This window comes from Medicago sativa, chromosome 4 (genome assembly GCF_051527215.1).
Source record: "Medicago sativa cultivar Bolivia chromosome 4, Bolivia_mono, whole genome shotgun sequence".
Classification (NCBI taxonomy): Eukaryota; Viridiplantae; Streptophyta; class Magnoliopsida; order Fabales; family Fabaceae; genus Medicago; species Medicago sativa.
In genome coordinates this window covers 72,990,399-73,015,487 of record NC_140752.1, presented here as the reverse complement: position 1 = coordinate 73,015,487, position 25,089 = coordinate 72,990,399, and the positions used below count along the sequence as shown (strand labels likewise).

Here is a 25,089-nt window from a genome sequence, read left to right as displayed (position 1 = left end):
AACTCGATGGAAGTAATTGAAGATTTTCTTCCTAGTTTCTCTCTCATTAATCACAAATCATACAAACACCTTTTTCTATTACTATTATCACTATTCTTCTTATTCTTCTACTTCATCTTTTTTCCTCCTTAATCAACTATTTATTATTTTTGTTTTTCCCATTCCCCAAAATCTAACCAACCACACATCTTAATCACTCTCACAAAAAGTTATAGAGAGAGAGGGATAGTTAGGGTTGCTCAAGCTCAAATTTTAGAGAGAGAAACTTCAAATTCACACTTCAAGCTATGATTTTTATCAACAATTCAGAATACCCATCTTCATTTTTCAACTTCTTCGTGTGATTTTCGTTACTGGGTTGCTTCTACTGTAGATTTTGGTTGCTGGGTTCAATTTCTTAGGGTTTAGGGTTTATCACTTCATCTTCAGCTATGGAAGCTTGTTCAGAAGGAGATGAGAACAAGAACAAGCCATTGGAGGAAGACAACAAAGTGAAGCGCAAAAAGAAGACTCCTTCACAGTTGGAGATTCTTGAAAAAACTTATGCTAGTAAGTGAAAAAATTTCATTTTTTTTTTTGTGGATTGTTTTGGTTTATGGTTTGTAATGTGATTTTGTGCTGAAATGTGAGTTTTTTTGTTGTTCAGTTGAGACTTACCCTTCTGAGGCAACGAGGGGTGAGCTATCTGTGAAGTTGGGTTTGTCTGATCGTCAATTGCAGATGTGGTTCTGTCACCGGAGACAGAAGGATCGAAAGGCTGTGGCTCCGGCTGGGCCGAGTTTGGTTCCAATGAGGGACGGTGTTGTGAAGATAGAAGCTACTGATGTTAGGAATGTTTGTGATTTGGTTTCTGAATTGAGGCCAATTGGTCATATGGACTTGCTGGGAGTTGTGCCGCTGCCTGAGGTGATGGGCTTTCGTAGGATGGGAGCTGCATTGCCTGAAATGGATAGTAGTAGTTCTCATGAACCTCGTCAGACGTTACACGAGCTGCAAGCTATTGCATTTGTGGAAAGTCAGTTAGGGGAGCCGATAAGAGATGATGGACCTATTCTTGGGATGGAATTTGATTCTTTGCCGCTGGGTGCATTTGGTGCACCATTAGGTAATCTTGGTTTTCTGATTGCAATTTGTGTTCCTAAAGTTTTGGGCCCTTCCCACCCTTGATGTACAAAAAGGGTGAAAAGGGAAAAATAAATAGCATTTTAGTCCCTATTATATACATATTTTCTGGTTTAGTCTCTCAAAAAAATTCCTGGAGCTTTTTTTGTCGATTCTAATCCATTAAACTTAGGCAATTTTCTTTTGATTTGTTTTGCTTTTAGTACCTATAGTATGTGTCCTTGTTAATTTTAGTTCACATTCTAGCCTAGGGTCTAAAATTAATATAGTATGCATACTATGGGGATATATTCGAATATGGACAAATTATTAATGCCAAAACAACGAGGTGATCGAAAGCAAGTTTCCAAAGCCAAAATTGTTCTATTTTATAAGGACAAGTCACATATATATATATATATATATATATATATATATATATATATATATATAGTTGTCAATGCGGAAATGCGGCGCGGGGTGCGGGCGCGTAACGGGCGCTTTTCACTGGCGCGGACACCTATATATTTTATACTAAAAATACTATACTGTTGAGATAGAAATACTAAAATACCCTAAAATTAATCAAAAATCTGAAGCATTCATAATTTGAAATAAAATACCATAAATCTGTAGTTTCAAGGAAGAAGAAGAGATTTGATGTCTCTCTGTTACTCTGTACTTTCTTTTTCGATCTCAAAAGAGAAGAGAAAGAGAAAGAGGCGCTGCTAGGGTAGAGAGAAATAGAAAGAGGCGCAACAGTTATAATGCAGAAAATTCTAGGGTTTCGAAAATGACAAAAAAGCCATTAAAACGGTTTAAAACGTTGGGGCAAAAATGTATTTTTGTTTCTATTTGTGGAGCGGCGCATCTGGCCACACCGCACCGGATAAAAGCGGCCGCATTTGGCCGCTATGCACAACTGACACGCGCCGTCGCGGACGGACGCGGAGAACCCAAAAATTCCGCTATCGCGGCGCGAAGCGGGCGACGCTGCCGCATTTGACAACTAAATATATATATATATATATATATATATATATATATTATGGATAGATAGATAGATAGATAGATAGATAGATAGAGAACATTTGCTATCGTGATAAAAAAGAACTTCCAATAATTGTCAGAATTAATGGGGACCGATTCAGATTAATCCCTTCTTTTTTTGAGAAACTAAGAATATGAAATCGCAGTCGCAGAGAATTTGGGGTTTTATGCAGAGTTGGAAATGATATCGTATTGTAGTTGGCCAGTTGCGAAGAATCAAACGAGGGTGCATTTGGGTAATGGATTGAGATAAAGGTGTTTGTAATTGTTGGGTTGTAGAAACTGCAAGAGTTTGGCGCGCTACACAAATCAATTTTGATGCCTCCTTCATCTTCTTTTTAAGAATGATGTGATTGTTACCGACCTACCCACTTGCAGTTGTATTTTTCATTTGGCCTGTATAGCAGCAATTTAGTTGCTTAATTTCATTAGATGAACAAGGCTGCACCATTATTGGAGGGAGGAGGAGCTGAGGTTGGACGGTAAGAGAAAAGACGCAAAATTCTCAAGCCTTTTGATTTTGAGGGATTTATCCGATCTTTGAATTTAATCCTGTGGTTATTATTAAAAGTTCCTGTTCCCCCAATAAATAAGAGGCATCAACTTAATATGTGGCCATTAAGAGCCGTGGCCATTAAGAGTGTATTTGTCATAAACACAACAATGATATCCATTATCTTAGAATTTGTACGGGTGCTTGTCCTCGTGAGCTTAGCTCAGTTGGTATGGATAATGCATAATATATGCAAGGTCCGGGGTTCGAACCCCGACCACCATCAAAAAAGAATTTGTACGGGTGCTTATTGTTTTTTGAAGAAGAAAATATTTCCAAAATCAAAATTTCAGTTCAAATGAGGCAAGCGAAGAATTGAAGTAGTCAATCCCGGATAGTGGCGCGGAGCGGCTGGCCCCAAAAGTTGGATAGCATGAGCGTGTAGCGGGATGACAGCTATTTGATCATTTTTTAGACAAAGTTCATGAATAAAACTACAAACAAGTCTAAATCAGAACACTAAAACATAGATATGCAGTGAAATAAGGTACTTGACATGTATCAGAGTAATGTTAAATTCCTGCACTGTTTGGTATTCACCGTGTCCAAAACCTCTTGGCATTTGCTTTTCCCATGTACTTAATTGGTTAGTTTTCTACTTTAATTTTATACTTATAACTGTTTTCTGGCTTTAACGGGAACCTTGGCACAACGGTAAAGTTGTTGTCACGTGACTGAAAGGTCACGGGTTCAAGTCCTGGAAACAACCTCTTGTGTAGAAACAGGGTAAGGCTGCTTACAATACACCAAATGGTGGAACCCCTTCCCGGGCCGTGCTTATGCGGGAGCTTCAGTGCACCGGGCTGCCCTTTTTCTAACTGTTTTCATTGGAGTTTTCAAACTTTTAGAGAGATGGAACATAAAAGGAGAAGAAAATAAAAATAAAAATACAAGAGCGTAAAACAGAGCAGTGGAAGTAAAAAGAGAAAAGGATTAGAGGAACAGAGGAAGATAGATGGAATAGGAACAGAACCTGAACAGAAGAAGACGATGGCGGCGGCATCAATCAGCGGCAGCGATGACAACCTGGGCGGCGGCCGATGCAGTGAGAAGAGAGAAAGGACGTTAGGGTTTGGCCATGGTAGTGAGAAGAGAGAGAGAATTGGCAAATGCGTGTGAGAAGAGGGAAATTGTTAGGGTTAATTCAAAATCCCCAAAGTGCCCTCAAAACAGTTTTAAAATTAGGGTCAATTTGGGATTTTCCTGTTAAAATACAATAGTGGATAAGAATCCGATACCCGCCCCATTACACGCTAACCGCTATAGCAGCTGGAGCAGCCGCTAACCTGAACTGCACAGCTACTACCATTACCACAGTTTTCTTGCTGCTACACCGCTATAGCGCACTATTGACTATGAACTCGGGACCACTCGTACCCTAAGCGAATATCACACCACTACCTCAAATGTGTGTGTATGAGTGCTTGTTTTGGATGCACTTGTCATATACATAATTTTTAACAATTCATTTAAAATATTGAATGAGCCGGTCTTCGTATGGATTTAATTTGGTAATATTCTATTTTAATTTTGGCACATTTAGTACTAAATGAGGAAAATAGTATTTTATCTCTATGCTTTTGTATATTTATCTCCCTTTTAAAACTGGTCTTGGCATATCTTTTTGTTGTAACCATGTGTAGTGCCATTTCTCTCTTTGGTATTGAAAATATGATTTTTAAGGCTACAGGTCACTTTTGATGTCTTGACGTTTTAAAAGTGATCATGGAAAGGAAGAGTGCTTAGAAAATATTTTTATCAAATTGTGCATGAGAAGTCTGGCCAATTAATTTTTTTTTTTGTAATATCTTTTTTATATAGAATCTCATTATTGATGCCAAGAAATAATCTCTTTTGAGCTCTTGAAAGATTTAAAATGTGTTTGATAAACTTTACAAAAGTAAAAGTGTTCTTATGATATATCTATTTTAACAGTTATTTTTCCTCGAAACATCATCTTATCTTATTATAATGAAAAAGTAAAACAAATTTCTAGTAGAATAGCTTATCTTTAAAAAGCACAACAGATTTTCCCTTATAAAGTGATTTTGGAAAGATTGCATAAAACATATGCTTGTCAATGTTTATGCATGAATGAAGTTTGCATAACATGTTGCAGTTGGCATGCTTTAATTTAAGTACTAATGCAATTGAATCTTTTGCAATTATATAATTCCAGAGGCAGTGGCAGTGGGGCAATGCAGACAATCTGAATTGCCTGTTGAGGCAGAAGTTTATGAAAGTCTGGATAAGGTTAGATTTTTTGTTCTATTTTTTTTTTTCTTTTCTTTTTCTACCATTGCATAGTTTTACAGAAATCTGCTGAATAATGTACCACTACTTTAAAGAAATATTTTGAGTAAAATAGCACTGCTTTGTAAGTTTTTCATTTCAACTATATCATTAATATTTAAACATCATATTTTATCTGTATCTTTGGTCGTTATTCTCTTCCTTCTTTCTAGTTACATACTTTATCATGGTTGAAAAAATATTTTCTTATGCATCTTTATCTCTTGGCTAAAGAAGTTCAATTTCTAGGGCATTTCAAAGACGCTCCATGAATATCAATTTATTCCAGAGCAGCCAACTGTTAAAAATGAGATATCCGAGAGAGTTACTACATCTATCCACTTTAGTTCTCTTGATGGTGTTCCACATTCTAGGACTTCACTATCTAGTGGGCCATCTTTCCTTAACGGGAATGAATCTGCACATAATGTGTATGGAGTCCAAGGTCAGAAGATACCTGATCTAAATCTTTTGTCTCAGTCTCACCAAGGTAGGTCGAATCATCTTATGCTTTCTGCTTCAGGAGGAAATGATGATATTCTAAGAAAGAACCCATTTGTCGATGTAACTCTTGAGACTCGAATGAGGGCTCACCAACTAACTCCTAATGACGGCCGTCTAGTGCCATTTGATAGTAGGGTTATTCATGAGGAGGAATTTTCAAGGTTTCAAAGGAAGCGAAAGGTATGTGTATCACAGAATCCCAACATGCTTTATCACTAGAGTGGTTGTTCATGCTTTGGCTTATTTTCAGAATGAAGAGGCTAGAATGCAACGAGAACTTGAAGTGCAAGAGAAAAGAATTAGAAAAGAGCTTGTAAAACAGGAAATTTTAAGGCAAAAGGTGCTGGTCAGAGTTGTTCTCTATTTATTTTTTTCCTCCTTGATGATTATATTTATGCTATTGTTAATGTTGTTTCCCGTACATAAAGAGAGAGGAGCAGATAAAAAAAGAGATGGAGAGGCAAGATCGTGAAAGGCAGAAGGAAGAGGAAAGGTTATTGCGTGAAAGACAGCGAGAGGAGGAGAGATTCCTTAGAGAACAGAGGCGTGAGCAGGAGCAGCGGGAGAAGTTTTTGCAGAAGGAATCAATCAGAGTATGTAAGATTGTTCTGCCAAATTACCAATCACTCTGATCTGTCGTGTGAAAATAAGGGATGCTTATGTTATTGGTTCTTGTAGATTGAGAAACTGAGACAGAAGGAGGAACTACAGAGGGTGAAAGAGGCAGCAAGGATTAAAGCTGCCAGCGAGAGAGCTGCTGCTCGCAGAATGGTCAAAGACGCAATGGACCTTATTGAAGATGAACGTCTGGAACTCATGGAATTAGCTGCATCAAAGAAGGGGTTATCTTCAATACTGGCTCTTGACTACGAAACTATGCAAAATCTGGAATCATATCGAGGTGAATAATTTTAGTATTTGTCTCTGCTTGTATTTTCTGCTCATTTGTGTTAATGATAGAAATCGTCTATCAGTTTCCTAAAGGTTGTACAGTTCGGCAATTATTAAATTTTGTTAAGAAAATGATCGAAAGTGAAAGAAACAGAAAATGAGAGAGACATCTGTGTGGGAAATAGGTCATGTGTATTCTGTTATCTGAATATCATTATAACCAATTTGAATAGAGTATAAATCACATATTTATAGCGCTAGCAGTCAGCTAGATCAACAGCTGATAGATTCTTTTTTTTTATTTTTAGAAGAAGCTAAACTAATCTTCTGAAAGACAACTGATAGATTCTTTAACTGACTGTAATGCCAGAATCTAATATAACAGTCCCAACTCCCAACTAAAATTACTAACAAAAACTATTAATAGCGGCATGTGAATACCTATCTTACAAGTGAGATACACTTATTAAAATCTGTTCTGAAGCAATAAAATTGAAGTTCATATATGCTGCAAATTGACTTGATACCAAAAAATATTGTTAGGATCCAATATGAGAGGGTGTTTTATGTAATAAGTAGGTAGTTAATTAGGTTTACGTAGATTATCAGTTAAGTGGCCCATTAGGATTAAATAACAAGAGGCCCAGTAGGAATGAGTTGTGTTGGAGCTTTGCTCTGGGAGTAGTTAGAGAAACCCTCTATTACTATCATCGTAGTATTTTCATTTATCAATAAAAGCGCCCTATTTTCCTTAATTGTTATATGTTTCTTCATCTTGTTTGTGCTGTGTTCGGTTGATTAATTGTAGGATCCATTGGTTCCCATAAAAAACTGTGTTAAACAACCTATTTTCCTTAATTGTTATATGTTTCTTCATCTTGTTTGTGCTGTGTTCGGTTGATTAATTGTAGGATCCATTGGGTTCCCATAAAAAACTGTGTTAAACTCCTGATGTTCTTTTTTGTGGTTTTAAATTATTTTATAGGGTATCTCTTATAACACCTCCGTTGCTATATTTAAGACCCCTTCGATAAAAGCACAATAATTAAGAAAATTGATTTTTACATTAAATTTGCCAATCATGTGCATTCTCTTTCCAAAATCACAAGTATGGCTCTAACTTTGTTCTCCCCCCTTGATTACTAGCTTTTAAGGAAGGGTTCCCAAAATGTTTAGAACTTATCATATAGCAATTCAAATATTTGTATGGTGAATCGTATGGCTGAAACGTTAACTAAGTCTAATTCCCATTTGTATGTGTTACTTTCAAAATTAATGACAAAATCATCACACTTCTGCCCCTTAGATTAAATGGATCTGCCAATATTTTTCATCGAAATATATTTTTAGGATTGCTTCAAATTTGAGTATTTCTAATCTGAAATAGTTATACTCTTGTATACATATATACTTGAAAAAGTGATTTACTTGGACATTGATTGAAACCAAATAATTGGTTTTTCAGATGGGCAGGCTTCCTTCCCACCCAAGTCTGTACAGTTAAAAAGAGCCTTTTCGATTCAACCTTGGTCAGATTCTGACGAGAATGTTGGAAATCTTCTGATGGTAAGATGTTTTACCCATTTATACAGTTTTTACTGGCTGGTTAATGGGATTGGCTTGGACATTGGTTTTATTACTGCCTGAAAGGCCACAAGGTTATATAAAGTTGTGAAACAGCTGTCTTCATTCACTCATGTAAAAGCTGTAACCTAGTTATGGTTTAATGTTCAAATATCTTGCTGATTGTGCATTATCTTGTGCCAAATGGCTGACTTTATTTTCTGCCTGGTCTTGTTTTTTAGTGATATGTATTGCTATTGAACCATGTAACCTGCTTCACCACTTGGAAATCAAGTCTTTTTTTTTTTTATTGTGTATTCTGTAACCTCTTACCGGGCCATAAAATAAATACCTTGATTTAGCCTGTATTCATGCTTAGTTATTCTTATGGAAATATTAATTTCATCGCGGCTTCAAACAATTAAGCTGTACTAAATCGTTCAAAATATAAACTTGTTTCTTTTATTGCATTTATTATCATATATGGCTTAATAATTTTCTGTCAGCTGTAATGAACAGAAATGATTTACATGTAGGTTTGGAGGTTCTTGATTACCTTTGCTGATATTCTTGGAATATGGCCATTTACGTTGGATGAGCTTATACAAGCTTTTCATGACTATGTAAGTATTTTTTTCTAAACCTTTGGTTATGTCTTCTCTTTAAGGTCCCTATCTGTTGGAAATTCCACCTTCATTGCGGTCCACCCCTAGCCGCCTAATTGCAGCATCTGGGTTGCCTTCGTTGCAGCCTCCAACACCTTCAATGTGTTGGGTGTGAAGGGGTGGATTTAGTCCACATTGCCTAGATATATGGCCTGTGTGGTGTTTATAAAGTCTGGGCAGCCCTCACCTTAAAAGCCGTTTTCGTAAGGTTGAGTTAGGCCCAATCCAAATTCTAAGACTATCCAAGGTATTGTTTGTCTTTACTCCTTAAACTATTCCTTGGCCTGTGCTTGTCCAAACTGAGGGCTCAATATTCATATAATGAATACCAGGAGACAATTTTCGTAATGATACCCTGGTCCCCGAACATAGATACTTGCAATGAACCTTGACAAGCATTACATGTTGCTAACAGTGCGTTTTGAAAATGGATTAATATTTTCTCTCAATATTACAGGACCCTAGAATATTAGGTGAGATCCATATTGCTCTTCTGAGATCCATTATAAAAGATATTGAAGATGTTGCAAGAACACCCACTACTGGATTAGGAGCTAACCAAAACAGTGTTACGAACTCTGGTGGGGGGCATCCTCAAGTAGTTGAAGGGGTATGTTTTCTTTTTTCAGCTTTCAATAAACTTTCTTTGTTCGTAACTTAAAACTAAAAAAAGAAAAAACTATTTGCTATATACTCTCAGGCGTATGTATGGGGTTTTGATATAAGAAATTGGCAGCGCCATTTAAATCCATTAACATGGCCGGAGATTTTGCGACAATTTGCATTGTCAGCTGGATTTGGGCCTCAGTTGAAGAAACAGAATATTGAGCAGGTGCATCCTAGCAACAATGAGGTGATTTCTATGTACTCCATTCATCGCTAGTTGTTTTAATTGAAAATCTGTTGTCATTGATTGTAGTTACTAGCTGCAGTAACTAACTTTTCTACTTTCGAGTTTGCATTTTGTGAATTCCATAACGAAAAATTATCCTTCACAACTGTCGTGATATTTCCACCAACCAATGCCTTGACTAAAAAAAGCAAACTTGCATTAAAAAGGTGCAGCATATTCTGAGAAGTAAATTTTAGGAAATCATGTTTAGTCCATAACATAACTTATTATGCACTTGTTAAGTATAAAATTGTGTTTGTTTTTGGAAATCATACGGGGTCCCTGACATCATACTTATTGGTGCGTAAATTAGATAAAAAATTGTGGTCTTTCAAGTGTAAAAAAGGGATATCAGAATTGGGAGACCCACATATTGCTTGGTTTTTATTAATAAATACATTTTGAAAAAAAAATATTCTTATAGTTACCGTCGATGTAGATGTGCCATTTGTATTGGTGCAGCCTACTTAGATCGCACCATCATTTTATTAAGACCTTGTATTGCAATTAAGTTAAGTAAAACGTAAAACAATATAAAAGAGAATGTTTTTAACCTTTTTATTTTGAAAGGGATGTTGAACGAAATGGGGTCCAAACCAGTCGCCCTCCTCCCTCTCACAATCAGGGAAATTGTGAGAATATTACTTTATAACTTTCATACGAATGATACATAAAAATGATTGTGTTCATAGTCATCATAATTATGCGGTGCATATAAAATTATTTTTCTAGGTATTCAATAAAAAATTGTGACTTAAATTTTTTTGTTTTTATTTGGTTCCAAGTGCAGGTTAATGATGGTAAAGATATAATTTCTAATCTACGCAGTGGAGCTGCTGTTGAGAATGCTGTTGCTATTATGCAAGAGAAGGGCTTATCTAATCCAAGAAGGCATAAACATCGTTTGACGCCTGGAACTGTGAAATATGCTGCATTTTATGTCCTAGCTCTGGAAGGAAGCCGAGGCCTCAATATATTGGAAATTGCAGACAAGATTCAGGTTTAACTATTCTTACCTTGTCTTATTCATTGTCTCGGGATAACTATTCAACTTTCTCATTCATTTATTTTTGTTTATCTAGAAATCTGGACTTCGTGATCTTACAACAAGCAAATCACCAGAGGCTGCTATAGCTTCTGCTTTGTCTAGGGATACAGAACTATTTGAAAGGACAGCTCCTTCAACATATTGTGTACGACCTGTATATAGAAAGGACCCAGCTGATTCTGAAGCAATTTTTTCAGCTGCCAGGGAAAGAATCAGGATATTCAAAAGTGGATTTGTGGGTGCAGAAGTAGCTGATGATGGTGAAAGGGATGAAGATTGTGAAAGTGTTATGGCAAAAGATTCGGAGATTGATGATTTAGGAGCTCAAACAAATACGAAAAAGGAGGTCTCAAATTTTAAGGAATTTAATGCAAACACTGTCATGAGAAATGGGAAGGACAATGGTGAGATTTTGCAAACTCGTGATAGTTGCCATGAGAAAGTGGATGAGGGTTTAGGATCAACTGTTGATGAAGGCTTTGACGGACATAAAGATGTCCGTACGTCTAGTGAAATTGCTGTTTGCAGCAACGACGTTGCTAATCCTATTCTAAAAGGTATGGATGTTGATGAAAACACTCTTGGTGAACCATGGGTGCATGGGCTTACGGAGGGAGAGTACTCGGATCTTAGTGTGGAGGAGCGTCTTCACGCTCTTGTTGCTTTGATTTCTGTGGCAAATGAAGGAAATTCTATTCGTGTTGCGCTTGAGGTATTTCTTTCAGTTTCAAACCTTCATTTCTCATTGTTGACTTGTGTTTGGCCTTAGAAATTACTACTCCGTGTGTATGTCTGTATGTAATAATTACGAGCAATCTTTCAGGAACGTTTAGAAGCGGCAAATGCTTTAAAGAAACAGATGTTGGCTGAGGCACAGCTTGATAAACGCTATATTAAAGAGGATAATTTTGTTAAAATGCAGTCTTCCTCATGTTTGGGAAACAAGAATGAACCAGCTGTTACATTTCCATCATTGGGGGGAAAACAGTGCCCATTGCATACAGTTGATGTCAAAAATGATAAGGCTTTACTCACTCCCTGTGACCAGCGTGAACAGATAAATGCACTACAGGAAAATCAAAATCCTCTGCAGAATTCCTTATTAGAAGTGAACATGCAAAGTCAAGATTGTTCTACTGGCCCAGATAATTATTCAATCCAACAATCTATATATACTGCCGAAAAAGCAAGGTCAAATTTAAAATCATACATTGATCACTTGGCGGAACAAACTTACATGTATAGATCATTGCCTCTTGGTTTGGATCGAAGACGAAACCGATACTGGCAATTTGTTACTTCTGCTTCTCAAAATGATCCAGGTGCTGGTAGGATTTTTGTGGAATTACATGACAGCTGTTGGAAGCTGATTGATTCTGTAGAGGTATTTGCATATGAAGCTGAACTGATCTTTAATGATCATCAATTCATAATATGATTTGCAAGTGTTATTTTTGTGCATTTTCTTATTAGCATCATTTACGTTAAGTGTATGCTTACCCAATCATCATGGAGCAGATTATCAGCATTTGTTATCATTTAGACATAAAGTTTTATTGTCGTGAGTGCTGCTTGGGCTGCAATGCTCCCACCATGATAGGGTTCAAGGAAGGTTTGGACCCATTACCAATCTATTGTGGTCACTGGTCAGCCTGACCTTGCATTTGCAAGACACTAATCCACAAACAACAACTCTAACTTTTACACCTTGTGGCCCCCCTTCATTCTCATGAATGCTACTCTCAATTTCATATGAAGTGTCATTTAAGGCTGTGTACATTTCTTGAAAAAATAATTTAGTGTACTAATTTTCATGATATACTGAGCTTTATTGACTAACTAACCATGATAAAGTAGTTAATGGAGTAGTTAGGTGGGTTGAAATACAATAAATAAGAGTATGGGTGGAAAAATTATTTAATGCTTCGCTAGTATTCTAATATGATAAATAATATGACACAAGCAAATATTCAATGGATGAAGTAGTTTTATTGTTGTTGTAATTGTACGTCGTAATTTAGACTTTAGCCTAGATATTATTTTGTTTTGTGATGGTTTTCTTCATTGCATTTGTTTTACATTCAGGGTTTTGATGCTCTTTCGGTATCATTGGACTTACGTGGGATCCGAGAGTCTCACTTGCATATGATGTTGCAAAGAATTGAGACGACCTTCAAAGAATCTGTTAGAAGAAATGTCCAAAATGGTGAGATGATTATGCAAAAAGGAGACACTGTCAAGAATCTCAACACAGAGGCAGTTAAAATGGCTGCAGACCTAGATTGCAGTGCTAATATTTACTGCCCTACTTCTGTTTGCATTGATGATTTGGACACATCAGTGGCATCAACATCTTTTATGGTTCAGCTTGGACGAAATGAAGTTGAGAACAAAGATGCTTATATGAGATATTGGGACTTTGAGAAATGGATGCGAAAGGAATGTCTAAATTGCTCAGTATTATCTGCAATGAAGTTTGGGAAGAAGAGGTGTAAGCAACTACTTCTCATATGTGATTTGTGCGGTCATGTCTATTTCTTTAGAGAAGTGCAATGTCCTTCGTGCCATAGAACTTTCAGTACTAGTCAAGGGAACTCTAGTTCTTATGAACGTATTGCTCAATCTGAAGGCAAGATGAATATTGACGCAGATTTTTCTCACGATTCATCCTCTTCTTCAGCAAGGATGCGATTGCTCAAAATCCTTTTGTCAGTTATTGAGGTGACAATCTATGTATTTTATCTTGACTATGATTTATGGAGTTGTTAGATATAACTAAGTTCTAAATAGCTGTTATTAGGGGCAGGATCCTCTAATGTGACGACTTAACATGACTGTCATCTTTTATATATCTTAGTCATTTTTCTATTCTAAAAATAAATCAATGGCATAAATTACAGATTAGTGGTAGTTTCATCTACAAATGTTGTCTCCCACTTCCTCTATACCTGGTTTCCCTCTCCCTCTGATGTCTTTGTTCGAGCTCTCGTTGTCAAAGTTAATAAAATATTTACATTGGACTTGGGTGGTAATAAAAGAATACTTGCAATTTGGTGGCTATTACAAGTAGGGGGAAAGATAGAATCATCATCATGAATGTGATAGCTGAAAACACAGGAATTATGACTATTGCAGGAACATCATGGAAATTATTGAAGAAAACACAGGAGCACAAGCCCTGAGCATTGGAGACTAAGAAATTGTAGTTGAAATCATGTAGGAAGGATTAACCCACAGTCCAAAAAGAACAAAGAGATAGGAAACAAAAGTGATAACTACCCACTAAATTTTTCTTTTTTAATTGTAAACTGATTATTTGTTGTTGAAAAAATACAGTTGAGATATGATGACATTGCATGACATTGTAAAATTGCACAAGGGAAGATGCTAATATGTTTAGATAAAGTCACTGTATATTGTTTTTTTCTTGTTCACTGATAGTGTTCAACTATGGATTGTAGGTAACCCTTCCCCAAGAAGCTCTGCAACCTTTTTGGACAGAGAGGTACAGAAAGTCTTGGAGTTCAAAGCTGGAAGCTTCCTCATCAACGGAAGACATTCTGCAGGTTATAATCTGGCATATCTTGATAGAGCATGGTCATACTTTGGAATGTCTAGCTTGTTGTTAACTATCACTAGTTTAAATCTTTTGGCCTGCATTATATGTTTGCTCTGTTACTAATGTCCATTGTCAATGACATTGTCACATGTATCTTAGATGTTGACTGCATTGGAAGGTGCTATAAAACGTGAGTATCTGGCTTCAGACTATGAAACTACGAATGAGCTGTTAGGTTCTGTTTGCTCTTCTGGATGTCTCCCTAATGATATCATAGGTGGTGAAAAGATACCTGTTCTTCCATGGGTGCCATTTACAACTGCTGCTGTGGCTCTAAGGCTCATGGACCTCGATGCATGCATCTTTTACACCTCACAGCAGAAGCAAGAGACCAAGAAGGATAGTAAAACTGGAATTGTTGTGGTAAGTTTCCTCTGTTCTCCTACTTTGATAATGAACTATGCTGAATAAAGGGTCAACTTTGTAATGTAAAGCTCTCACTGTGGCGGGTCCAGGGAGTGGCTGATTCTATTTTTAGTACCACAGTTTTCTTTTTAAAACTTAAGGTGCGTCCTAGGATATTAGAATTGGTTGCCATATCTAAATCTAAAGAAGAGTGTAGTGTGGAAGCAATAATTGTTTTGTGGGATTAGGCTTTTATATTATTGGCATGCGTATGTCTTTGTATGAATGTACCATATAACTTCTTGTGTCCGTATTTCAGAAGCTTCCATTAAAATATTCTGCCACCAAAAATTCCTGCGATGCTGGTGCGATTGAAACTCCAATTAAGACTAAGCATACCGTAAAGAACTGGGGTGCTCTTGGTGCTGGCCTTGAGAGCTTCAACAGAGGACAAAGGACTCGACAAGGCCGCAGCCATTCTCTTGGTCAAAGATCACAAGGAATAGTTACTGGTTCGAGATCCACTTCCAGAAAGAGGAGCACTACATCTAACAGCAGGAAAGAAGGAAGATTACTTGGATGGAAAGGCACACCAAACGGACAAGGACACACTCGTGGTCGGAGGAGTATCAGAAGCAGGAAGAAACCAGCAGCCAAGATAGATGTGATCACTAGTGAAAGGGGTACCCCAAAAGATATCACGGAGTTGACAGCAATCTCTGTGAGAGAAGAGATTGACGGTGAAACAGAAGACAATGCTAGAAATTCGGAGGGATCAGAATATGAAGATGATCTTCGTCAGGCAACAAGAGATAAGTGTGATTTCGTGGTGGATAATAATAATAATAATAATAATGATAGATATCAAGGTGGATTTAGTGGGAAGCCTGATAACTTAATAGAACAGGACCACTATAATGAGGATGATGAGGAAGACATGGATGTGGATGACAATGTCAATGACGACGGAAAATATGGGCAAGTCGAACTTAATGTGGAAGATTATATAATTGGAGGAGACTCGGATGAAGAGTACAACAAAGAAGAAAATGAGGATCCGGATAGAGTTGGTTCAACCTCATCTGGTTACAGTGATTAAATGTAGCATAGAGAATATATGTAGTAAAAGTAGGCCCATAAGTTATTTTTTTATATTTTGTTTAGTAATGCAGGAATAGGCCAATATCAAGTGCTTGGGATAGAATATGTATTAGCAACCAAAAAAAAAAGAATATATATTATGTATGCTGCTAATACTGGAAAGAAATGTTGATTTTGCCGTTATCAAATATAGCAACAGTGGGAGAAAAATTACGTTCTCAATACTATATAACGCTGGTGACCATGCAGCAGAGTCATTATGTTGAGATGACATCCCTCTTCTTATGCTGCTTCATGATGATATCTAACAAGAAATTTTGGACAACATGCTCTGTAAATCTTGTTTGTATTTGGTCTATAGACCAAATATTTGGTCTATTAACAACCAAATAGATAAATTAATCAATGAAGCTAAAAGTAATTTTTTACTTAAATTAGTCAATGAATCTAAAAAGTAACTTTTTGCTTATGATAGTGATCAAGAAAGTATCTCATTATGCTTGTGCAGAATTTGGTTAGTTAAGGGTTATTGTGTAAATCTTCAAGGATGGATGTCTCATTCATTTAACTTTTAAGAGACCAACTCAAATAGTTTCCAACATTGTAAGGCTCTGTGTGTAGTTATAAGTACCAGGAATGAAGTTTTTGAAATCAGATTTTATTTTATGGTTTTGCAGATGTTATCATCACTACTTGTGTGGATGTTGGGTCTTGCTATCTTTTCATATAGGAAAATGATATTTGGTACGGGAATTTTGAGTACGAATACGCGTGTGTTGGTCTTTTTTTTTTTTTTTTTTTTTACAAAAGGTGTGTTAGTCTCTTAAGTCATTACGCCACCAACTATTTTCATAAGCTCCAGATTTCTGTCAAGACAACTTCACCGCATCAATTCATGGCCGATACCATCACCGGAAAAGTAAACCCACCTCTGGCGATTGCCCTGATATTTGGAGTTTTACTTCATTCTCACATCACTAACTCATGGCCGACACCGTCACCCTTGGACACACCTCTTCAACTCTGATATGGGCTCTGGTTCGATCTCACGAAGATGCTGATTTATTCCAGTGGCGGCAATCGATAGCAACAGTTTGCGGTGGGGCTTGCAGAGGTTTTTGTCATGTCTCACACTACCAACCGTATTGCTTCCGCTAGAACAATTGTTAAGAACAAGAGCTATTTCAAGGAAGTTTACGGTCGTAGAATGTTTTCTTAGTATAATAGTGATGATCTGTTGCTCACACAACCAAACGTATTGCTTTTGTCTTGTATTTTTATTTTTATGCTAAAAAAAGTGTAGGAACTTAGCGCGTGGATATTAGGATTTTACACGCGTCTGTGAAATTTCTTACTGCAATATCCGTACTGAATAGCAATACTCTTTCATATAATAATCAGAAGGAAAAAAAAAAATAGCCGTTCAAATTGCATATTTAAACCAACAAAGACATAAATGCTACAAGCTCTTCTAAATGTTAAAGGAAAAACTAATCAATTTAGTAAATCAAACTTTTTAAATTTTTCACCAAGTCCAATACATATAGAAACATGGTAAAATATTTTCATGTAAGTAGCTCCCTTCCATATCTGCCACGCACTGAAGACTATTCTCAATCAATATGTTCAATCTCAGGCCGAGGAAGCCAGGAGTTTCCTAACTCCTGCTTTCTGTTCATCAGTGAGCCGAGTAGGAAACTTAATGTTAAACTTAATCCTCAAGTTTCCTTTCTTTGTTGGATCTTTGGGGAGTGGCATTCCTTCTTTTGGAACAACCTCCTCATAGTTGGGATGGATAACATTGTTGATTGGTATGCTTAAGTTTCTACCATCCAATGTAGTGAGGTGCACTGTGTAACCAGTTAAGGCCTCCGCAAGAGATATCTTCTGAGTCACAATTAAATCGTTCCCTTCACGACTGAAGACGCTGTGTGGCCTTTCGTCGATGACAAAAATAAGATCTGCGGCGGTTACATTTGGCTGTTCGTTGCCCTTCTCCGGGAAGGTGATCTTTGTCCCCTTCTTCCAACCAGGCTTCACGGTTATGGTCAATATCTCTTCTACTGGCATGGTTTTGCTGCACATACAAGGAAGATTAATACATACATGGTTAATATTGGACATGAAAGTTTTCTATATAGATTTTTCATTCTATTTGGAAAATGACACAACAGAACAAACAGACACCATGCATTAGCCATTGCATAAACAAAAACATCTTATTCTAAATAAGGGCAAAGACATTGCAGGTTTTGATCCTTTTTGCTAACAAATTCTCCCTCCACCGACAAACTAAACACTAACATTTGGCTATAAAAAAAAATGCACACAGATGATGAAAAAGATGTAGATAAGTAGAGGAAACCACCCATCAGTCAAATAAGACATCAACATAAAACCAAATGAGTAGCAGACATTGGGTGGTGAAATATATATCCTACTTTGACAATGTCATGTTTTAGGCTCATACGGTTTCTTCTTCGGTCGATCCATTAAAGAATAAACCATCAATATAGTCCATAAATCATCACACTCTCCAATTTAACCCCCCTATAATGCATAAAAATAATTAGTCCTTACAATATATGAAATTTGTCATTTTAGTCTGTGCTATTAAAATGCTAAGTACTAACATGTTTGATTTTCAAATATTTTAAGAACTAAAATGAAGATTTTATATGCTTTAGGGACCAAATTAAACTTCAACCAAGCACAAAACCGACTAAAAAAATGTAAAAGAAATAGCAGAGTAAAAGCAATAACTAGTACTCACCCACTAGCATCTGCAATTTCTCTAGAGATCTTCATCTTCTTTGTAGTTCCTCTATATATCTCCTCAAGAGTGCAACTCAACTTGTTCTCAATTGCAGGAGCTTTCCGAGGTGCAGCTGGACTCATATGGATTCCTCCTCCTTCTCCAAAAGACCCAAACATATCATCACCAAACATCCCACCAGAGAACCTTGATCTCATACCACCACCACCACCTCTTCCACCCATGCCACCAAATGGACTTGAGAATCCAAAAAACTCTGCAAAATGTCATCTGCATTCCTCGGATTGAACCGAAACGATCCAGGCATATCTCCTGTGGAATAGAAACTAGTTCCACCTCCACTACCAGCATCAGGAGGAGGAACTTGACCCTTTAAACCTTCTTCCCCATATTGATCATAGATTGCTTTCTTTTCAGGATCACTAAGTACCTTCAATAACCACAATTGACAACACAAAGTAAGCATAACCCAAATAAAAAAAATTATTTGATTTTCATTGTTTAGCACATGATTTCAAAGAAAACTAAAAAATTGCAATACCCTTATGAAAAACATCCATACATCAATAGCAACAGCAACAGCAACAACAACCAAACTTTATCCAAGTAAGCATGGTCGGTCAGCTACATGGATCAAATTACGTCATAAAATTTTATCATAAACCATATTTTGGTCCAACTCATTAATCTCTAATCTCTTAAATCTTTCTTAATATTTTCTCTTATGAAAATAATCCATAATAACTAACATAAAACTATATTTTCAGTTTCACTATTGCACTCCTAATTTGAAACAAAGCAAAAAATTTGGCAATACCCTTATAACAAAAATACATAACCAACATACAAAAGTTTGTTGAATTTCACTGTTTCACTCATAATTTCACGCTTAAGAGAAAAAACATAACTAAGCATGACCCAGATAATTTTTTATATTGAGTTTCATTGTTTCACTCATAATTTGAGAAAAAAGATAAAATTTTGATAATAAAGAAAGAAAAAATACCTCATAAGCTTCAGAAATTTGCTTGAACTTAGCTTCAGCATCTTTTTTGTTGGTTGGATTTTTATCAGGGTGCCATTTCATGGCAAGTTTCCTATAAGCCTTCTTGAGTTCATCGTCGTTGGCATTTTTATCAACCTGCAAGATTTTGTAGTAGTCTACACCCATTTCTTCTTCTTCTCTCTTTCTCTTCTTCAGTTTTGCGGTTTAAATTGTCGTTTTTGTGATATATTGTTATGTTCTCTACGCTGAGATTGTTGTTTGGAAGGTGAAGTTGATGATAGAAGATTCTAAATATGTTAGAATCTTTCTGATTCTGGAAATTTGACATGTTATAAGGTGTAGTAATAGTAAAATCTCGACCTTTGTGGAATGTTCCAGATAATATACAATATTGGTTGATTTTTTTGATTATTTTGTATTTATATTGGTACTTTCCCAATCATTGGTGTTTGATTTATATGGGCTGGGCTAGCTAGGTCCATAGAGTTTATTCAATGAATTTTGCTGATTAGTCCTCCGGAAATTTAAAAACGCACCTTTTATGTCTGTCGGAAGTTACTTTCCGATAGCATCGAAAGCTATCTTTCGTTTGATTAATCTGTTGTTTGTTTTTTTTAGGCATGTACATCGGTTTCCAGATTAAAACGACTTAGCCATATTCATTAAGTCGGTTCCAAAATCCGACTTAACAAGCTGAAACTTCTTATGTCGGCTGGTTTAGAGAATAATACTAATAATTCATTTGCATAAAGAAGTACTCAACGAATTGCATGATTCAAATAGCTATTAGTTAGAAGAAGTTCATCTACTTGACCTATCCAAAGAAATCTAGCTACTTATATCAAAAGAGGCATGACAACACGATTAGAAAATTGCACATGAATAGACGATGAAGAGGTTTTAAAACTTCACATATCTCTTTAACCCAGATGAGGTGGACCTCGGTACTTTGGCCGAGGACCAAGTTTCAGCAGCTCGCCTCAGTAAAGTCAGGCCCCTACCTCAAAAGATTGACTTCAGAACCTAATTAAAAAGACTTTGGCAGCTTACTCCAGCAAAGTCAACCTCCCATGCTCACTAACATGAGCTCATGTTTGTACCATTTTCTAGTAAAACAAAGGTAAGTAAATTACTCCGTCAGTGTGACAGTGTCCATTGCTCTGTCTATGTTTTAGGAGAATTTATGGCAGAAACTTTGCTACAACGCGAGGAGTACAATCCATCTTAAGCAGTCAAAGAAAATCCAACAATTCAAGAAACATGGAAACTTCAAATGATATTGAATTCCCCGTATCCAACCAACCACTCGAGAAATCGACCGTTATCAAATTCATATCATTGACGATCGATAAATAATACTAAAATCTAATCTTACTCGTGATTTTTACATTAAATTTGTCAACAACATTATTTTATTTTTTAAAATTTATTCTTCAATTATTAAAAGAGTGAAATAGTTGGTCACTTTATTCTTTAAATTGGATTAGAGAAATTTTTGTGAAAAGACAATGCCTTATAATTTTAAAAAGGCTTATAAAACAATAAAAAATTTACAAAATAATCTTATACTCCTATATAGGAACAAATGTATGTTTTATGCCAAAGTAAACATAAATTTTATTCAGTATATGATCTTTATCTTAATTGTGTTAAATTATGTAAGAGAACAAGCAACCTCTCAATTGCAGAATTTAAAATGGCACATACATTTTTTTTAGAGGAAAATGACACATACATGCACCCTATATATAGGGTATACGAATTTCTTAAGAAAAGTGGTCATAATTATAACTCACACACATACATACACCCTGTATATAAGGACATGATCAAATGCAAGAGAATGTCTTGCAAAAAAAGTGCAGGCTTCAAGACACATATTTTCATATTTTAAGATAGTACAAATTCGTAAAAACTAATTTATTGAAGTTCAAACAAAAACTTACATCCAATCAAATAATTATCAGTTTAGTTGGAGTTTAAAGGAATTTTGGGTTCAAGAAATAGATTTTCTATTTTCTTTAGATATAAATAGAAATGAACCAAAAATAATAAAGACAGTTAGAAATTAAAATAAAAAGCCAAGAATACACATTATCAACAAACAAAAAAACCCAAAAAGGGCATCAAACTAGTGTTGACCATATTTTTAATGAATAAAATAGAAATAATTCTACAATGATTGTGAATCTCTAACTAAATATATTGCACAAGTTAAAACAAGCTTTTACACCTTAATTAGAAGCTCTTTATATTTAACTTCTCTATACATAACAACTAAACTATACTATATGTTTCAATTGAGAAATTCCCACAAAACTAATTCCAAATTGGGATACAAAAATATAAAGAAGGATTTATGCTACAAAATTAATAGTACTTATCCTCTAACAAGGAATTTTGTTAACAAACCATCTAAGAATTCTAACTGGAAGCTTTACCAAACATACAGCAACATCAAGCAATCCTGTGCAGCATATGCAACAAGGACAGCAGCAACTCAATATTGACCTATAATAAAAGAAGATGAACAATTCATGAATAAATCTATTTTATTATATAGATAGCAAAATTGAGCTTATGATAAGAAAAATACTACAAAAACATAGAAAATGGGAAGAAATGAGAAGAAAAAAAGTTGCATACCCGAGAATCCAAATAATGGCACCTATAAGAGATAAAATTAATGATAATAGAGCAAAGGGTAATCCAATGAAGAAACCCAAAGGTCTACATTCACAAAAGTCTTGGTCACTTGCCATTGATATTATGTCAAATTGGAATATGGAATATGTTTCTTTATATGATTTGAATCTGAAGAAGAAGAAGAATATTATGAAGGAATCAAGATTAAGTTTATAATAATATACTAGTAATATAATAATAATATTAATTATATTAAGCCGTCTTAATTTCGACGTAACTTCCAAGGCAAAACCCAGCGTGACGAAAACTCCGATGACCTTATATTTTGTCGCGTTGACTATATATTATATTACTCTTTGATTTGTTAAACTAATTGTTTACCATTTCATTTTATCTAACTTCTATTTTTATGTTAATTCACACAGCAAAAAAGACTTCTATTTTTATGTTGGTCCTGCTGTCATATCTAACTTTTATCATGTGCCAATTCATCATGGTTAATAAATTATCATGGTGTGTCTATGTACTACACTACTATGAAAAGAAAAATAATCATGGTTGACAATTGAGGAAAGATTAGTTGGTAAGGAAATTGATTCATAGTGAAGAAGATGTGAATTTCAAACGTGAAGATCTCATGAATAAGTAATTGGTAAATACATTTATTTTTTTGAAGTTTGGTAAATACATTTGTTAAAACTCTTTGAACTATTAAATTTGTTCCGATTTTAGCAAGTCTGCGGACCTAAATTTCTTTAATACAAAAAAAATTAGGTGAACACTTTGATGCCAACATTTTTATTGGCTTCATACTCATCACTCAATCATCTAATATCATCTAATATCGTATTATTTTTGGGTGGTGGCTGAAGAAAAATGTTGATCTTTCTATTGGGTTATTTGGGTGGTGGTGGTAACGTCATTTAGATTGTTTGCACGTTGGTCAGATGTTTTTACTTTGTTTCTTGTTTTTAGTGTATTGTAGTTGAATTATGTTGCTCTTTCTTAACATATCTTGTGCTGAGAGGAGCATCTTGTGTCGTTTAATATAAATTTCATTTGGGTTTGTTCAAAAAATATAATAAATCATTTTTAAATTTCAATTATTTTAAAATAAATTTAAATATTTAATTGATTTTGAATTAGTACCCAACAAGTAACAAAAAAAAGAATTAGTACCCAACAAAACTTCAATTACAAAAAAATCATTGCAAAAATCTATCATGTGATATTCTTAGTATGTTTTAAGCGCATTTGGTGGTAGTGAGTTGTCATAAGACACTTGTCTCTTATCCACCGTTACAGATGTGGGAGTGTATGATGACATGCTGTCATTACGTAATTTTTAGGACTTATTGTGACATTTTGATAGAGTTCTCATGCAATTTATACTGTTCTGGAGTGCAAAAAGCTGAAATATTGAAGTCTGTTTGAAGCAAATCGCGCCACGCCAATTTCAAGCCGTGCTGCGATTTTTGAAGCGAAATTACAACCTCCCTGTTTGAGGGAAATCGCGGCACGCCATTATACAAAGGCGCGGCGCGATTTTGACGGGTCAGGCCCATGACTTCTATAAATACTGCACTCAATCTGAAGAACAAGGGTTACGATTTTTGGAGAGCAAAGTGCGATTTTGAGACATCGGAGACGGCTAGAAGGGCGATTTCTTCAACCTTTTACCAATTCATGTATGTTTTAATTATTTCATTGATTATGCTATTTGTAAACTCGATTATGAGTAGCTAAATCTCTTAGAGATTAGATCCGAGATGAATCTTTGTAACCCTAATTGACACATGTTGCTGTGAAACTCTATTTTGTTTATGAATTCAATTCTAGTTTATTCAATTCAATTGTTCTTAATGCTTTTTATATCTTGATCACATATAACTTGATTTTGTGAGAACGAATGACCACTGACCATGGCTTTCGACTTAGACCTAATTGAATTGTTCTAATAAACAAGGTTAGTCTAGGAATAGATAATCGTTTGTTAGTGATAATAGGTTAACGTTCGGTAAAACCTTCAAGAATTATTAGACCACCTAAGGAATTAGGGCCTGTAGTTTAAGATTAGGGTCCTAACTCAAGGGATTGATTAGGGCTATTTTGTTAATCATCGTAAATTAGAAGAGGATTCATAACAAATAGGTGCAGTAGACCAATTAGGGGAACTTAGAGGATTCGAAGGATCTGATCTCATCTCTCTTATATTTTCTTAATCAAATCTTTATTTTCTGTTACTTGATTTAATTAAAATCAAACCAAATCTTCTGCCTAGTGGCAAACTAAAAATAAACTTTACACATCCTATTTCTATAACGCAATTGAATTATTGAAGTTAAAAACAGTCCTCGTGGGATCGATATTTTTACTACTTCGATAATATTTGGTGCACTTGCCAAACGTCTATCAGTGTATATCCTTGAAGAAAATGTAAGGGAACATGACATCAACGTGGTTTTTTTATATCAAAATATCGTAGATAAGTTGATTCAAATGAAAGTTTGTCTTCGAAAGATTCTGCTAATATTTAGTTGGAAACGTAGCTTACAATTTCTTTAGATGTCAAAATGGTTTTGGCTACCCTACGGTTGGAATTCTTTGCATTCATGTAGGACACCAATGACCAATCGATTAAACTTGGAGAACCCATATTCAAATATGATACTATAAACCAAAGAATTGAGATTAAATGGTCAATGAGCTGCATCAAAGAACAATTTGCTCAAGAGAATTTGAGTTTGATTTCTCAGTGAAACTGTTTTTGTCAGACTTTATATATCTCTTGGTCGAACTCTAGATTATCAGAATCCATTTCCCTTGAGAATCGTAGGGTTAACGCAATGAAAACCTTATTTAAATTATAAAATAAAAATATATATATCTGATTTTGATCAAACGACATTCTAATCTTGATCGAACGACAACTAATATTCTCAAAGTGTGAATGTGGTATTCTCATGCTACTGATTTCAAAATGTATTTAGGAATCTATCAACCAAAAATAAATTATAAAGGAAAAGACATGATTGAC

The 25,089-nt window shown here is 35.4% G+C and overlaps 3 protein-coding genes across 6 annotated transcripts; 1 reads left to right on the top strand and 2 right to left on the bottom strand.

The window, feature by feature from the left end:
- RLT2 (Homeodomain-like transcriptional regulator) lies at positions 1–15,846 on the top strand. Of its 4 annotated transcripts, none has more exons than XM_085703161.1 (19): positions 1–549; positions 647–1,105; positions 4,884–4,957; positions 5,246–5,441; positions 5,520–5,680; positions 5,751–5,840; positions 5,929–6,093; positions 6,179–6,401; positions 7,857–7,957; positions 8,491–8,577; positions 9,077–9,229; positions 9,356–9,472; positions 10,302–10,511; positions 10,594–11,271; positions 11,383–11,943; positions 12,645–13,280; positions 14,021–14,125; positions 14,278–14,541; positions 14,843–15,846. In XM_085703161.1, exons 1-19 carry the CDS (start codon positions 432–434, stop codon positions 15,620–15,622), a joined length of 5,178 nt encoding a protein of 1,725 aa, XP_085559287.1. In that variant the 5' UTR covers positions 1–431; the 3' UTR covers positions 15,623–15,846. The 4 variants fall into 4 exon arrangements, with proteins under 4 accessions (XP_085559287.1, XP_085559286.1, XP_085559285.1 ...); XM_085703160.1 differs by having other exon boundaries at positions 9,320–9,472; XM_085703159.1 differs by having other exon boundaries at positions 5,246–5,680.
- Positions 15,847–16,992: 1,146 nt separating this feature from the next.
- On the bottom strand, positions 16,993–19,713 carry LOC146931647 (uncharacterized). Its single transcript, XM_085703162.1, has 3 exons — positions 19,407–19,713; positions 18,398–18,830; positions 16,993–17,701 (listed from the first exon to the last, which is right to left on the bottom strand). The coding sequence occupies exons 2-3, from the start codon at positions 18,622–18,624 to the stop codon at positions 17,257–17,259; spliced, it is 672 nt and encodes a 223-aa protein (XP_085559288.1). The 5' UTR covers positions 18,625–18,830; positions 19,407–19,713; the 3' UTR covers positions 16,993–17,256.
- Positions 19,714–21,503: 1,790 nt separating this feature from the next.
- LOC146931646 (signaling peptide TAXIMIN 2-like) lies at positions 21,504–22,282 on the bottom strand. The gene is made up of 2 exons (XM_085703163.1): positions 22,053–22,282; positions 21,504–21,917 (listed from the first exon to the last, which is right to left on the bottom strand). The coding sequence occupies exons 1-2, from the start codon at positions 22,166–22,168 to the stop codon at positions 21,794–21,796; spliced, it is 240 nt and encodes a 79-aa protein (XP_085559289.1). The 5' UTR covers positions 22,169–22,282; the 3' UTR covers positions 21,504–21,793.
- Positions 22,283–25,089: the final 2,807 nt, after the last annotated feature.

Excerpts from the sequence above, each read along its gene's own strand:
- LOC146931647 (XM_085703162.1), bottom strand. The coding sequence starts at position 18,624 with ATGGGTGGAAGAGGTGGTGGTGGTGGTATGAGATCAAGGTTCTCTGGT. Across the intron at positions 17,702-18,397 it reads GAAATTGCAGATGCTAGTGG|CAAAACCATGCCAGTAGAAG; the intron begins GTGAGTACTAGT and ends TTGTATGTGCAG.
- RLT2 (XM_085703157.1), top strand. The coding sequence starts at position 432 with ATGGAAGCTTGTTCAGAAGGAGATGAGAACAAGAACAAGCCATTGGAG. Across the intron at positions 7,958-8,490 it reads ATGTTGGAAATCTTCTGATG|GTTTGGAGGTTCTTGATTAC; the intron begins GTAAGATGTTTT and ends ATTTACATGTAG. Across the intron at positions 14,126-14,277 it reads CAACGGAAGACATTCTGCAG|ATGTTGACTGCATTGGAAGG; the intron begins GTTATAATCTGG and ends CATGTATCTTAG.
- LOC146931646 (XM_085703163.1), bottom strand. The coding sequence starts at position 22,168 with ATGGCAAGTGACCAAGACTTTTGTGAATGTAGACCTTTGGGTTTCTTC. Across the intron at positions 21,918-22,052 it reads GCCATTATTTGGATTCTCGG|GTCAATATTGAGTTGCTGCT; the intron begins GTATGCAACTTT and ends CTTTTATTATAG.